This window comes from Prosopis cineraria, unplaced genomic scaffold, assembly GCF_029017545.1.
Source record: "Prosopis cineraria cultivar Desert tree isolate PC_DT_omini unplaced genomic scaffold, ASM2901754v1 PC1, whole genome shotgun sequence".
In the NCBI taxonomy this organism is placed as follows: Eukaryota; Viridiplantae; Streptophyta; class Magnoliopsida; order Fabales; family Fabaceae; genus Prosopis; species Prosopis cineraria.
The window spans coordinates 32,791,898-32,808,598 of NW_026555332.1; the positions used below are offsets into that span (position 1 = coordinate 32,791,898).

At 33.1% G+C, this 16,701-nt stretch overlaps 2 protein-coding genes and 1 pseudogene across 2 annotated transcripts; all 3 read right to left on the bottom strand.

The window, feature by feature from the left end:
- Nucleotides 1–2,365: 2,365 nt before the first annotated feature.
- LOC129288626 (uncharacterized) lies at nucleotides 2,366–6,089 on the bottom strand. Its single transcript, XM_054925335.1, has 6 exons — nucleotides 6,077–6,089; nucleotides 5,374–5,512; nucleotides 5,095–5,239; nucleotides 4,044–4,124; nucleotides 3,667–3,789; nucleotides 2,366–2,575 (listed from the first exon to the last, which is right to left on the bottom strand). Exons 1-6 carry the CDS (start codon nucleotides 6,087–6,089, stop codon nucleotides 2,561–2,563), a joined length of 516 nt encoding a protein of 171 aa, XP_054781310.1. The 3' UTR covers nucleotides 2,366–2,560.
- Nucleotides 6,090–8,036: 1,947 nt separating this feature from the next.
- Nucleotides 8,037–9,382, bottom strand: LOC129308152 (carboxylesterase 1-like; annotated as a pseudogene).
- LOC129308144 (carboxylesterase 1-like) lies at nucleotides 9,079–10,389 on the bottom strand. Its single transcript, XM_054949180.1, has one exon. It carries the CDS (start codon nucleotides 10,293–10,295, stop codon nucleotides 9,204–9,206), a length of 1,092 nt encoding a protein of 363 aa, XP_054805155.1. The 5' UTR covers nucleotides 10,296–10,389; the 3' UTR covers nucleotides 9,079–9,203.
- Between the last annotated feature and the right edge of the window lie 6,312 nt (nucleotides 10,390–16,701).

Genomic DNA, 16,701 nt, shown 5'->3' on the forward strand with positions numbered 1-16,701 from the left:
CAGGAGACAACTGCTGAACTAGTTCATACGTCTCCTGCATTTCATAGTACAAAAGGGAGTAATGTTCTTGAGCGTGTGTCAGAGGGTCCTTCTGGTGACAACATTGGTGAACCCTGTGAGATATTTCTAGAAGATCCTGATAAACGCTTGGTTGCTCTTGGTAGCATCTACAGCTTGGGGTCAACCATCCACCACAAGCAAATTCAAGATGATTAAGTAAGAGTGGTGGTTGCAGATCTAAAAATGCTAGATGCTTTGGTTCTATTCCTTACTGATGAGGTGAAGACTGTGGTTGAAGCTGTTGGCAATTTTATCCTATGGCCCAAGAGACTTGTGAATTTGGTTCAAGCTGTGGTACGAAATTTCATGAATTTTTATTACGTAGCAACTTCCTAATATATGTTTTTTATTAACTATTTCTTACCTTTTTATTATGTAGAAGCTTTTCTCGCCGAATCTCTTAAAGCTTCCACAACCTTCGTTGACTTCGCATTAGCGAATAATCTTAATGGCGTATGATTTATCATTCGAATTCAAGAGTTTAGAAATGGATCTGGAGGTTGTGGGTAAGAAAGACATGATAGTGACAATTGAACGGGAAGATTTGGTTTGACTTCTGTCGAATAATCAGCTTACCACACCACACATTGAACTATTTATGATGTAAGTATATTTTTCTTTAATATAATTGCATTATTGTAAGTAAACTTAATCATCAAGTTTAGTAAACTAATATAATTGTATTGTTATAGGTACCTTCATAATTTGTGCATTACATCGGGCAAAGGTGATAAGTTTGGATTCCTTTGCCCTCATCACATGACAGAGAAAGGTAATACTCCAGAGTTAAGGATTGTGAACCTCCAACAGAGAATATGTGAAGTTAAAAAGGATATTTTTATGGCTCTATATATGCACTCGTAAGGTTCAATTTATAATTAATAGTTTTTCAATATGGATTTACTTTAACTTGTATTATATTTAGTAGGGACCATTGGTAGTTATTTGTTCTTTCAATGAAGAGTAACACTGTTGTCTTTTTATGCTCCCTCCATTACAAACTTGGGAAAGAAATGAAGAAGACGATAGACTTGTAAGAATACTTTTACTAAACTATTTAATTTAATTTTTTTTAATATTTTTACTAACTCGGTAATCTTGATCATAGGGCAATGAGAACATATCAAAATGTAGTCTTACAAAAGTATGGACATGAGCTTAAGGAACCCACATGGATTGAGCCAAAGATGATGCTATACTTTATTAATATGTTCAATTATTAAGATTTCTTATTAATTTTTTATGATTTGTTCTTATACAGAGTCATAGACAATCAGTGAAGATGAACTTATGCGGTCTATATGTCATTAGACACATGCTCAATATTATCACATTAGGCATAACCGAATTTACAAAAGAGGTAAATATATTTTTAAAATTTTTATTTTATTATGTTATTTCAAATTGATTAATATGCCTATTTCATGAATCAAATTTTAGATGTTCGACAATTCGAATGCATTTTTTGAAGCTGAAATTGAAGACATCTGCATATGTTGAGCAACCTATTTTGTGGAAAACTTGTGAGATTTTTTGTTACTTTTGGACATGTTTTAATTTTGATAGTTGAAACAATTTAGACAATTATTAGTTTTTCTAATAGTTAAATAGTTTTGTATAGTTGATAAATACTTGATAAATAATTGTAAATGAATTGAGCTGTCTGATTTGGCAATTTTTATACATAGGAATGGCAATTTTGACAATTTAGACAATTATTAGTTTTTTTAATAGTTAAATAGCTTTGTATAGTTGATAAATACTTGATAAACAATTATAAATGAATTGAGCTGTCTGATTTGGCAATTTTTATACACAAGAATAGGTAAAATCGATAAAAATAATATAGTATAAAAAATAAAATACTTTTTACACCGGTTATTATCATAACCATTGTAGAATATAATATTTTTTACATCAGTTATGGTAATAACCGGTGTAAAAAGTACTTTTTACACCGGTTGGGCTTTTTACACCGGTTGGGAGCCCAACCGGTGTTAAAAGTTAAAATAAATTTTTTTATTTTCTTGTATATAATTTTTAATATTGACTTTATAACTGATGTAAAAAATTTAATTTTTACATCGGGTTTATAACTAATGTAAAAAGATGGACTTTTTACACCCCATGAAATAAAATCGCCTCTTTAACCGCTGTAAAAAGTCATTTTTAACCGCTGTAAAAAGTCATTTTTAACCGCTGTAAAAAGTTATTTTTGTACTAATGTACAACCAGTACTATACTCTTTGCTCAAATTAGCATAATGCATATGGCAAGTTTGGAGTCTTTGTTCTTTTCAGCAATAACTCTATAAGATAGCTTGTGAGTAGTTTTGCTTTTGTTTTTTTATTTTTCTCTTTGTAGCACACTGATTCTACAACCATCACAACCATAATACAACTTTTGGATCCTTTTGTAAAGCAATTCTAGAATAATTGTACATATTTTTTGTGGCATGGTCCTTTTGCTTTGCTTCAATGTAGATTTCTACCCAACTCTGCTAGCAACATCTATCCTGGAGCCAGTCAATATAAAGCAAATCAATTGCCATCCTTATCCATTTATAGCTTTACATTATCTTTTTTATTTTGGGAATATACGTCAAACTACTCTTGCTACATATATTTTGTCAAATGTATTTGAGTGAACCAATCAACAATATCAATATTACTGCACTATGAAAAAGCATCAACTAAATTGAATCTCTTGCTAAATTATTTATTAGAAAATTCATTTAGTCAAATAAGATATGAAGGAAATGGAGCTATAAATATGCCCAAAAAAAAAAGTCACCAACTTTGATTTTCTTACCATTTAAAGCCGATCTTTAATTGCATAAACAAGGATATATTGTTTTGCTATCAATTTAGTTAGTCATTGTGTGCTTGAAATTGCCATGACTAGCAATTGACAACTAATGAACTTGATTTTTTTTTTTTGGAAAATATCTCAATGAGAAAATCCTGTGCCACAAAGTAACAATCACTAATGTAAAAAGAGGTTTTAACGACACACTTTTAACCACAGTTATATAAGCAACTATGGTTATAATAGAGTTAATGGCAATTTCAATAAATAAATATAGAAATTGTATCATAATAATGACAGTTGATACACATAACTGTCATTATATATTAATAAATTTATTTTTTAAATTCTAAATAATATATATATATATATTAATTATTAAATTATTTAAATAAATTAAATAAATATTAAATGATTTCAAATTTTAAATAAATTAAATTATATTGTAAAATATTAATAATTTAAATATATAACGACAAGCCACTATTGGCCTATCGTTATATTATCAAATTTTTTCATAAAAAAATTATTTTTGTTTATTAAATTAAATAAGATATTCTTTTATTAAACAAATTAATGATAAAAAGACAAGAACATTAAAACATGTTGGGATTTTAAAAAAATATTTAAGAATTAATGACACGCCATTAATGGCCTGTTGTGATATGTACAAGAAAAAAGAAATTAATTACCCTAAAACGAATTAAATATAAGTATTACGAATTAATTATTTCAAAACGTATTAAAAACAAAAAAAATAACTCTGTATAATAGTTATCATGATAGGACATTAAATACCTGTTGTGATATCTGTGTTGAAAGAAAGAAAATGAAAAATTGTCTTGTTCTAGCCAATAGAAGAACAAAGTAAACGTCCTTCATTGGTAGAATTGGATGAACTTTCCCTGACCATGCTATTAGCTGAAATGAAAGATTGAGATTTTAGATGTTAGAAGAGACATCAGACAGAACAATAGACACCTCAAATCTTATGAAAATTAAATCCATGTTGAAATTCTAAAGTATGAAACTTGTGTGTGTCAGGAAGATACACAGTAAGTAGAGGAAATCATAAGAACTTGAGACGTGTAGAACGTGCTCAATCACTGGTCAAGAAAATCCCGAGTATAAAACATGAGTGACTTAATTCATTAATAAACCTGCACCTGGCTTACATAGTACATGTTGCTAATTAGCCCGACGTTTTTTAAATCCTTTTCAGCTTTGGTTGATTTGCTTGTGCATATGACTAGGATCTGGGAAGAAGAAAGAAATAAAGTTTTCTTGTATGATCAAGTAAGATAATGAACCAATCCTCGATTTGGTATTCACTATTTATGATTTTTCCTTCACTTAGATTGATAAGTTATGTGCTTGAAAAGAATACACCAAACAAGAGTTAACTAATATATATCTAAAGATTCCCCTTAACTAGGCGCATTAATTCAGTGATGCCTTAGACTAGTAGTTCCTTAAAGACATCTGATAAAACTAAAATGATACCAAGATGTCTTAAATTAAAAGTGATGCTATCACAAACAGCCAATGTGGCTTCCTATGTTCAGATGTGGCAATTTGTCTTTCACAAATAACGAAAGTATTTTATTTTTTTTATTTTTTGGTTACTTAATGACAAACTTACTTCCCCAACCAAAACAGAAACAAACAAACAGAAAGAAAGAAGGCCCAAACCTTATAGCATTTAGAATTTGGAATCTCCATTTTAGATTTAGATATCCCTATTGAAGAGTTTTCATCATGACTAGATTTTCTTTGTTTCATTAGAAGGCTCGATTTCTTGAGGCGAGAGCAAGAAATGTTTAGAACAGTTTTTAATTGCAAGGTTATGAAATTTTCAAAATTTCTTCCCTTCAATTCACAAGAGGAGGCATAAACTTATTGCAAATTTTCTTCTTCTAAACAGCACGGCAATAATCTATAAGATTCAATGTTCCAATAAAATAAAAAGTCAAGGACAGAAGTGTAACTTGGATTACAATAAGTTATTCTATAAAGCAAAATAAGTTCTATTATAAAGAGGAGAAAAAACAAGGTTTGAGGTAAAAGGACAAACAAATTCGAAATTGATACTGAAAGTGAATGGAAATACTAAAGCGAATAATTGGGTTACAGAGAAAGAAAACAAACACACCTGAATTTGAAGGTATGGAACTACGGATAAATACTGAAAGTGAGGCAATAATTGGAAATACGGATAAAGGCTACCTTGGCGACAATCTGACGGAGAAGGCCCAGATGGAGATACAGAACCCGGTGACAGTGACGGCGCCGATGAGGGAAACGATGATGGAGCTCTAGTTTGAGAAACTCTTGAACCCGATAGCCAAGCGAACGCCAAAGTCGGCCTAAGCTGTTACTAAAAATTTAATTAAATCAAAAAATGAACGAACAGTTGAGATTAAAACGCAATTGAACGGCAGGGATTCTCCATTTAATTAAACTGTGCGTTTCGGTGGATGAGCACCGTCATCATCCGCTGAGTACCGAAACCGAACGCTGTCAACACTAGAGATTGGGAGGTTTGGATCGGATGTGGGAGGAGTGTGTGGGTCTTGGAGCAGACGAGTGAGAGTACCATCAGGATCGGGGACGATATGGAGGAGCTGGAAAGAATCATGGCATTCTGACAAAGCGATACAGTTGAATTGAAGAGTAGTCGTCCAGGCTTGCTTTTTAGTTTCCTTTAGATGAAGATTGTTGATTTAAAATATAAATATTTTTTAATTAATATTAGTTTAAAATATAAATAATCTAATATATATAAAAATATATTTTGCATTTACTTTTTTTTATTTATTAGCATAATTTTTTGTAAATTTATGTGTCATGCATTGGAAATTATAATTAAAAATAAAAATGATATAGTTTTATGAGAATGGAAATTTTATTAATATATAATTTTTTAAAAAAATTATTTAAATTTTAAATTGGATGGAATATTAATTAGTATCCGCAGCAAAAGCTTTTATCAATCATTGGAAAGTAAATTTCAACGTACAATAAATTAGTATATCGTAAGCACAAACAACATGTTTATTGCAGTGTGCACAAACTTTTTTTTTTTTTTTTCAATTAAAGAACAGACATTAATAGCCTAAGGCTACAAGTAAGATCAAATTGGTGACCTCTCATTTATAAGAGAGTTTTCATATTATTAGACTACAAGGCTATTGAGGTGTCCACAAACTTGACAATGGCATTCATGCACTTTCATAGAACTGATAATTCTGGCCAAACCCAACGGGTTAGCCCGAATTGGCCTGAAAAATTTTAGGGCCGGGTTTAAAAAAAAAAAAGATGTTTTTTATGTTCGGACCTATTTGATCCGGTCTGAATAGGCTCGAAAAAATTCGGGCCGAGCCCGATCAGGTTTGGGCTTGGCCCGAATACTCGAATAAAACAATTATATTTTTAAAAAATATATAAAATATAATAAATATTAATTAATTCTTTAAGTTTTAGATAAATTTATACTAAAATACCATATATTTGAGTCCTAGATATCGTTTAAGTATTAAAAAATATATTTTATATTTTTTATAAAATAAAATAATTAATTTTAAAGTAAAAAATAATTAAAAATAATTTTAAAAATTAAATTCGAGTATTCGGGCTGCCTAAAGCCCGAAAGAATTCAGGTCGGGCTTGACTATTCGGGCTTTTTAAGGAGTCGGCCTGTTCAGGTTCGGGTCTATTCAAGTCGAGCCCGAATAAATTCGGCCCGCCTGAATTTCTACACTTTCGAATCACAGAAATTGTAGACAAAGAAATAAAAGGAGTAAAGCTTTTTCAATGGAGAGTTGTCTGACTTTCTGAAACATGTAACTAGGATAAATTCCTGAGCCATGTGTATATATGTGGAAAAAGTATTTTTATAAAAGAAGTCAATCCTTTGAATGAAATCTCAATACTTTTTTTTTTTTTTTTTTGACTAACGAATGAAATCTCAATACTTCAAGAGATTAGTCTTTAGCCCAGGTCTATTGGAAGATACACCGGTTAAAGCGGGGAAAAAAAAATGGTAAAGCTTTAATTAGGCTTTGGATCCACGTAATGAGAATAAAAAATAATATATACTGTCGACATTTTTTAAAAAATTAAATATTAAAAAAAATAAAAAGTATTTTTAATCTTTTAAAATATAATTATTATTTTTTTTAAGTGTTCTATTGATTGTGATTTTATATTTATTATAAAATATTTAATAGAGATAAATAAAAAAAATAAATTAATTTAAAAAAATAATTATTTTAATGAGAGATAAAATTTAATAAAAAATATATTTTATATTTTTAATGAAGAAAGTATACTCCACGATGTTGTCAATTTCAAGATGCCCGAATACTTGGCCGATCGAATCTTGACGCTGGCACCAAAGATATGGAAACATGGAGATGATTAAGATTTTACCTCAATTTGAACCCCAAAAATAAAAAAAGATTTTAGCTCGATTAATGAAAAAAAAAAGTAGGCCTTTTTTATACATTGCAAATTCTTCAGTATTTATTATAAGGAAAATGAAATTTTTTATTTTTATAATTTTATTGAGTTTTGTTTTTAATACCTATTTTTTTAAAAATGTTCTTAATCCCCATAACTAGTTTCAGAAATATTGGGTGATCTTTATTTTTTAGATTCTTATACTTTCAATTTTTCAGTGATTTTAGTCTTGGATTAAAAGCACAAAAAAAATAACAGGGACTAAAAGCAAAATTTGATAAAACTATAAGGACTAAAAATTATATTTTTCATATATTATATGCTATAAATAATATATAAAGATATTTGAAATAAAATTAGCATAAGCAAAATATAATGTATATGTTCTCTTAAAGCAAAATAAAAACGTAACCAATCCAACTTATCTTCTTATCAAGACGGATCCAGAAATAATTATATGGGAGAGCCAAAATGCAAAATTACATGATAGTGGGGCCATAATTAATTTAAGCATTTTTTACGAGTAAAAATTAAGTAATTACTAATTTTTATAAAATTTTTGTGACATGCCTACTTGCCCCTCGTAAATTAAGTATAAAATATACAAGCAAATATAATGGTAAAATAGAAACCCAAATAACAAAACACAGACAAGTGACAGGAAATATAAAGGCATTTGATGTAATAGAAAAGAATACACAAGATCATTGAATTGGAAACCATTCATATTATTTAAATTTCATTTGTCTAAGCAGAAGATAATAAAGAACAAACAAAAGTCTTGATCATTGAAAAGAGCTCTTTTTGTTTAAGAGGACTACGCAGTTCAACCCCATAATTAAACCCTGGTTCAAAACTACCCTTCCCTCTCACTCCATTTTCTTCCATCCACGTCACCATCTCTCTCTGACGATCCACCAGTGGGTCCCCCTCACACCCAATCACCATCACCCTCCATCCAAGCCCCATCATCTTCCCCACTTTCATCTTCTGCGTCATCTTCTCTCCCAGCCGTTGGATTGCGGTACTCATGATCACAGTCCGATCCAACGGGCAACGACAACTCCCACATCAAGTCACTGACGCACAGCGGCAACACCGGTTCATTCACCAGCCTCAATTCCGATCCACACCTCTCCATCCCACCCACAAATGGCTGCACCAATATCATCCCTCTGATCTTCAACGCTTCCAAACGTTCCGGTTCCGCAGCTGCACGTAGACCCGCGTGGTACGCTATATTTTCCTCCGCGCTACCGCCCATGAGGAAACAAGAGTAATCGGCGTATTCCGAGTGCCAGTCATCTTGGTTGGTTTGGATCCAGTGCAACGCTTGCATGGCATCCTCGTACGCCTCCGGCAACCGATGCTCCGGAGCAAGACGATACCCCAAGGATGCAACAATGATGTGGACATCGTCGGCCATGTTTATGCAGAAGTCATGAAACATCGATGAGGCTGAACTGAATAAGATGAACCCACCACCATGGAAGTATAAGATCAGAGGTAGCTTCGGAGAGGAATTATCCAGTGCTTTCCGAGGCAAGAAGATTCTAACATAGACGTTAAGTTCTTGGCTGATCGTGATATCTTTGGTCAGAACAGAAATCGGAAGGTTAAGATCTGACGCCGGTGAAATGGGTGGGTCCAAGCGCAGGCGCGTGAAGGTGCCATCGTGATTGAGAACTACCTTGAGGTGCTTGTGGGGATCAAGACTTTGGTCTTCTTCTTCCATCAAACAACCTCTGTGCTTCGACTCAAACAAACATCATTGGCATCTTAAGATACGAAGAGGACCTAAAGGTATTATTCGAACATAAAAATAAAAACAAATTAAACTACTTAATCCACAATGAATTAAAATAAAAAAAAACCTACGCCACTAATGGCGTGTTGAATAATTTCTTTAAAGTGTCATACAGCTCCAAGGCTTTCCCTTGCGTAGGCTGGCCAACGAACGCTCCATGCTTGTCCTCACCCTGAAAGTGACTCTCCACTTGTGCACCATTTTCTTGTAATGGATTCACCAGCTTTATCTGCCGGTCAACAAGTGGGTCCCCATAACTTCCAAACACTATAACTTTCCATCCAAGCCGAGTGATATTATCAAAACCCTTAGAACCTCTCTCGGCCGTCGGATTGGAGTACTCGTGATCACGATCAGCCCCTACGGGCAGCGAAAGCTCCCACATGAGATCAGTCGCGAGCAGTGGCAAAATCGTGTCATTTGCGAGCCTCTGTTCCGAAGGAGTTCGCCTCACTCCGCCGAAGAATGGTTGAATCAATATCAGCCCTTGGATCTTCACCGGTTCAAGTTGATCGACTTCCGCGGCTGCACGTAGGCCCGCATTGCAGGCGATATTACCCCCTGCACTCCCCCCAATGAGATAGCATCTGGAATAATCAGCAAAACGTGTCAACCACCGATCCTCGGAGGTTTGGATCCAGTGCAATGCTTCCAATGCATCATCGTACGCCGCCGGCAGCCTGTGCTCGGGAGCGAGACGGTAGTTGACTGAAACGATGACGGATTGGGTGTTTTGTACCAAGCTTACACAGAAGTCATGGAAATAAGTTGAGTTTGCGGCATAGAAGATGAAGCCGCCACCGTGAAAGAAGACAATGAGGGGCAGCTTGGTGAGGGAAGATCGGGAATGGTTGAGTGCTCGAAGAGGAAGGAAGATGCGAGCCCAGGTGTCACGTGAAGGATTGATGGTGAGATCTTTGGAAAGAACAGGAAGATGAGGGTTTGGATCTGGTGCGGCAGGAGACTCGGGGTGTTTTTCCAAGCGAGTAAGAGTACCGTTTGGATTCCGGATTATGTGGAGGAGTTGGTAAGGATCCATGGTGGTTGGTGGAGGTCCCGCGACGATGGTGGTTGAAAATGCGACGGAGAGATAGTAGAGAGAGAAGGCGACGGCGGCTATGCTGAAGAATCTGGGTGGTGAAAAAGACAAGAGAGACATGAGTGAAAACACAGTGGTGGGACTGGGACTGAACTGACAAATTGTTTTCTATGTTATCGAAGGACACATACATGCCGTTTTGCGCGCGCGCGCGTAGAGAGAGGGGAAATATATATTGATTTTGCACATGATTAGATGCAGTGAACATGTAAGGAGTTCGTTAATAATAAACTTTTAATAATAAACTCTTCTTCATACAAGTTTGATTTTAATGATCTGGATCATATAAATTAATTTTAAGATTTTATTTTTATATTTTTATTTTATCTTTATTATAAAAATATAAAATTTTAATAAATCTATCTTTTTATTAATTTGAGCAATATAAATTTAATTTAGATGGTCCAATTTAATATTAAATTTTTTTATAATTTTTATAAATTGACTATCTAGCTGTACTCTATATAATTTAAATTCAAAATTTTTAAATTACAATGCTTTCTTAATTTTTTAAAGTGCCAATTTGAATATTATCTTTATCTTCATTTTTTAATATTATATTTACTAAAATAAAAATTTATAAAAAAGTTTATTATTAAATTTAGATTGTTCAAAATATATCTAAATAGTTAATTTATAAAAATTATTAAAAAATATAATATTAAATTAAATTATTTAAATTAAATCTGTATTATTCAAATTGATAAAAAAACAAATTTATTAAAATTTTATAATTTTTTGTAAGGGAAAATGACAGAAAAAATTTAAATTATGTAAAATGACATATTAGTCTCATGAAATGACATAATTTTCTTAGAATCCCATGAAATTTTTTTATTATTAGAAAATTAAATGAAATGATCAAATTACTCTCAAATAAAACAAAATAGCGACAGATTTAGCGAGAAAAGATATCCCTCGCTAAATTTAGCAAGAAAAGATATCTCTCGCTAAATTTAGCAAGGGACTTATCTCTCACAAACTGGGATAGAATCTGACCATTTAGCAAGGAAATAATGAGGGCTAACATCCCTCAATAAAACTAGCAACAAAACTATTTTTCACTATTCCATCGCTAACTGTGGTTAAAATTTTACCTTTTCAATGAGACAATGGTGAGGGACCAAACCCTTGCTATTTTATAGTGAGGGTCTTGGCCCTCACCATTCCCTCGCTAAATGAGATTCGCGCACACTTTAGCAAGGGATAAATCCTTCATTAAAAATATAAAATTTTTTTATATAATCCTCCACTAATCCCTCACTAATTTAATTTAGCAAATTCTAAATTTTTAATATTTTGATTTCTGTATAACCATCCATCTAAATTTTTAATCATAAACGATAATCACATTAATATAATAAAAATTTAATACTATATCAATTATAGTCATAAAGTTCAAGCTATTTCATGCATAAAGAGTTGATCAAAATAGAAACACTACTATAGAATATATCTTTAGAAGTAGGTATTTGGAGCGCTTTTTAAATAAGCACTCTAAAATGTGAATACGGAATTTATTGGAGTGCTTTTCTTAATAAGCGCTCCTGTATGTCAGGTTTTTTAATAAAATAATGCTCCTAATTAATATATATAAAATATTGTAAAAAATTTAAAAATACCTTCGGGAGCGCTCGTACTTAAGCGCTTTGGAAGAGCCTAGTAGAGCACTCTTCGACGAGCACTCCGAAAGAGTGTTTCCAACCTTTATTTATTTCCCGTCAGTTTTCTTTTCTCCATTCAATTTCTTTCAAACTTCTTTCTCTTTTGTTGAGGTTGTGCGTTCCCAACGAGTTCCAGATCTTTGTTGTATTAGTTTATGATCACCACTATTTATTGTTCCAGTTCGCTATTGCCGCTCGTTCCTTCTCTGTGTTGCGCATCTGTCTCTTTTTCTGTGCCACATCACCGTCCATCTCCTACGTCGCTATCGCCGTCCGTTTTGCCGTCTTCATCGCGCCGCCGTCCATCTGTCTATGCTGTTTGCTGTTCCATATTTGCATTCCTGTTCCAGATTTATGCTGTTGCTGTACACCAGAGGAAGCGACGCCATGAAGACCTCCGTTGCCGCCGTGTGTCGCTGCTATACAGCGGAGGAAGTGACGTCGCTGCTGTCGTGAATACCGCTATTTTCTGCCATGAAGACTATACTTTGAAGGTATTTTTTTAATAATTAATTTATATATATTTGAGAATAAATTTTAAATAATTTTTTTAATAATCAATATTATAGATAATATATGAATTGAAGTTATTTATATTAAAATTATGGAGTATTTGTAGTTGATAATTTAGATTAAAGTTGAGGATACTACTTGAACATTTTTATTTTATTTATGAAATATACTTTTAAGGAAGATTATTGTTATTGATTAAATTACAATTGATTGACAGAATTTAGATGCATTATGCTACTAAATTTTTATTTGGATGAATTAATTTTTTTAGTTTGAATCCCATTTGGGAGGTTGTTCTTTTAAGAAAGATGCTGTTGAATTTTTTTATGAAAATCTAAGTCTTTTGTTTATTGAATTTTGGTAGTCATATTAGTGATATGGATCATAAGTGGATGTTGGCTAATCAACTATCTAGAGAATATTGGAATGGTGTGGATGAATTCATTGAATTTGCATTTTGTTGTGATTAAGACCCCTGTGGAGTCATATGTTCTTGTTTGAAATGTTGTTATGGAAAAAGAGTAAAGCTAATAGAATTGAAAGATCATTTAATATGTAATAGGATTGATCCAACTTATACTTGTTGGACCATGTATAGGGAGACAAGGAATAATGCAAGTGATTGGAGGGATAGTGCGAGCTACTCAACATTTGATTGTGATAGTGGGATATATGATGTTAACCGTGTTGATGAAATGATTGATGTGATTGAAGAGGATCTTAGGGACTATCCTGAGATGTTTGAGAGATTGAAGAGTGATGCTGATAAACTATTATACCCCAGTTGTAAAAAATTCACAAAACTATCAGTTATTTTGAAACTATACAACCTGAAAGTAGCGAATGGATGGAGCGATAAGAGTTTCACGGATTTGCTTGAACTCTTATATGAAATGTTAACTGAGTACAACGAGCTTCCACCTAATACTTACGAAGCTAAAAAAGTGCTCTGTTCTATTGGGATGAGCTATAATAAGATACATGTATGTCCAAATGATTGTGTCTTCTTTCAGAAAGAGTATTCAACCTTATATAAGTGTCCAAAATGTGATGCATCATGGTACAAAACAAATGGATGTAGCCCAGTGAAGGCATTGTGGTATTTTCCAATCATACTAAGATTTAGACGCCTATACAGCATTGTAGAAGATGCTAAACACTTAACATGGCATGTTGATGAGAGAATTAAGGATGGCAAGCTACGGTACCCTGCAGATTCTCCTCAATGGAAAAAGTTTGATCTTATATATCCTGAGTTTGGGGTTGAAGATAGAAACTTACACCTTGCACTAGCCACTGACAGAATGAACCCACATGGCATGCAAAGTAGTACTCATAGTATATAGCCGGTTATTTTGATGATCTACAACCTTGCTCCAGCATTGTGCATGAAGCGCAAATTTATGATGCTGTCATTGTTAATTTCTAGGCCTCGACAAGCAGGAAATGATATAGATGTGTACTTAGCTCCTTTGATTGAAGATTTAAAGATTTTGTGGGAGGCATGTGTGGAAGTTTATGATGGATATAGAGAAGAACATTTCATCCAGCGAGCAATGTTGTTTGGCACCATAAATGACTTTCCTGCTTATGACAATTTATCAGGATACAATATCAAAGGACGAGATGCATGTCCAGTATGTGAGGAGCACACTTGTTCAGTGCGGTTGGAACATTGTAGGAAGAATGTCTTTATTGGTTATCGATGATTTTTGCCACAAACACATCATTACTGACGACTGAAGAAGGCCTTTAATGGCCACCGGGAGAAGGGTAGAGTTCCAATGCCATTAACTAGTGAACAGCTCTTTGAAAAGGTCAAAAATTTAAATATTGAATTTGGAAAACCATTTGCAAGAAAGATTGTTAAGAATGGTTGGAAAAAGAAGTTCATATTCTTTGATCTACCATACTGGAAGAACCTAGATGTTAGGCATTTTCTAGATGTAATGCATATCGAAAAGAATGTCTGTGATAGTTTTGTTGGCACATTACTCCACATTTCAAGAAAGAGTAAAGACGGTATTAATATAAGGATGGATTTGATTAGCATGGGGTTAAGAGAAGAGTTGGCACTAGAAAGGAAGGGAAAATGTACTTTTTTACCTCCAGCAGCTCACACCTTGTCTAGAAAAGAAAAATTAGCTTTCTGTGAATTCTTGCATGAAGTTAAAGTACCAGAAGGATATTCTTCAAATGTAAGTAGCCTCGTACCTATGAAAGACCTCAAACTAGTAGGTCTCAAGACTCATGATTGTCATATCATCATGGAAAATTTATTGCCGGTTAGTATACGATCCATTTTGCCGAAGAAGGTATGAGCCACGATTACTAGATTTTGTTTCTTCTTTAAGGCAATTTGTCGCAAGGTAATTGATCCATAAAAATTGCCAAAGCTAGAATATGAAATAACTAAGATTTTAAGCAAGTTGGAAATGTATTTTCTGCCTTCGTTCTTCGACATCATGGTTCATTTATCATTTCACTTAGTTAGAGAGATAAAGTTACGTGGCCCCACTTATTTGAGATGGATGTACCCAGTAGAGCGTTACTTAAAAGTATTAAAAGGATTTGTAAAAAATCAAAGTCGGCCTGAGGGGTATATTGTTAAGAGGTACATCATGAAAGAAGCAGTTGAATTATGCACTAGATATCTCTCTAATGTGGATGCCATTGGGTTGCTAAAGTACACAAAAGACACCATAAGTGAATAGGGTGGAATCATTGGGAAAAAACTCATTAGCATAAACAAGACACAATGGGAGCCAGTTCACTTGTATGTTTTACACAATACTGAGGAAGTTCAACCATTTATCAACGAACACAAGGCAATAGTTAAGAGTCAAAATAAAGGTAAAAATGAAACATGGCTAACAACATATCACAACTGGCACTTTATATATTGGTTTAGAGCTCGCATCTCTGAGGAGTCTCACCCATCGAAAAGGTTGAGGTTTTTAGCTAGGGGTCTTGAATTTGAAATATTTTCTTATCTAGGTTATGTAATTAATGACTTTACATTTTATACGAAAAGCCAAGATGCTCGGAGCACTATGCAAAATAGTCGTATAACGCTTAAAGCTCAATCAATGCATGTCTCTAGTTTTAAAGACAAGAACCTAATCTATACAATGATGTCATATTTTAGGATTATAAAGCATATTTGGAAATTGGATTATATCAAGTTTTGCGAACCTGTCTTTTGTTGCACGTAGGTTGACAATAAAAACGGCTTTCGAATTGATGAGTTAGGTTTTATTCAAGTAGATCTTAATAAGGTGGCTCATAAAGATGAACCATTCATTTTGGCATCATAAGCTCGATAAGTGTTCTATATGTCAAATCCAGCGCATAAAAATTGGTCAATTGTTCTTTTAACAAATAAAATAATGGGTAATGAAGAGGATGAAGATTTCAATGTTGAGGATGACCCTTTCATGGGAACATCACGGACATTTGATGTTTCAACTGGGGATAATGCCTTCTATATTAGAGAAGATCACGCAGAAGGGATTTGTATTGATGAGGGACATGTAGAACACACAAAAGAAAAAAAAAGAAAAAATAAATTTTAACACTTGTAAGTTCTTTATTTAAATTTCATTTTAATTGTTAAAAATTTATTTTTAGTTGTTAAATTTTTTTTTTTGCTAAAAATTTACTTTTTTTCCTTTCAGGTATATGGCTACCCTACCTGAGAACAGTGGTGATGCTCTACCCACTGAAGAAGAAGCATTCAAAGAAGTTAAATGAGGTAAAATTGTTATGAAAACAGTAATATGGGCTTGAGCAGCTGGTCGTAAATTACCAGTAAATTGGAATGATAGGGGTCTTAGCTCGTCATTATGTTCCCTGTTGCATTGCAGACTGGAGAAAGAAAAATGACCCACAGCTTGAAGAAGAAAAAAATAATATATGGGAAGATTTGTGTGTATCTTTTGACCTAGATGAGAGTCATAGGCATTATATCATGAGAAAAGCAACATATGCTCATAGAAAGTTTTGAGCCACGCTCACAACATATCATCTAAAAGATGCAAATGAAGAATTCAATCCTCATCCTCCTAAAATGTATCCAGAGATCTAGCAAGAGCATTGGGATGAATTTATTAAAATGCACTAACAGCCTGAATTTCAACATATCAGCCAGGTTAATCGCTCTAGAGACGCAAGTACTCCTTTTCAATATAGAGCAGGAGGAAAGAGCTATCTAGATATTGAACATGGTTTGGTAAGTTTCAATTAATATCGTCTGTTGATATTACTTATATATATATAAGGAAATATTT

What these genes read in the sequence shown, in the direction of transcription:
- LOC129288626 (XM_054925335.1), bottom strand. An exon ending in GTTGACAGCGTTCGGTTTCG is followed by an intron (nt 5,240 to 5,373) that starts GTACTCAGCGGA and finishes TTTTAGTAACAG; the next exon opens with CTTAGGCCGACTTTGGCGTT. An exon ending in TCCGTCAGATTGTCGCCAAG is followed by an intron (nt 4,125 to 5,094) that starts GTAGCCTTTATC and finishes TCTTCTTCCCAG; the next exon opens with ATCCTAGTCATATGCACAAG.
- LOC129308144 (XM_054949180.1), bottom strand. Translation starts at nt 10,295, where the DNA reads ATGTCTCTCTTGTCTTTTTCACCACCCAGATTCTTCAGCATAGCCGCC.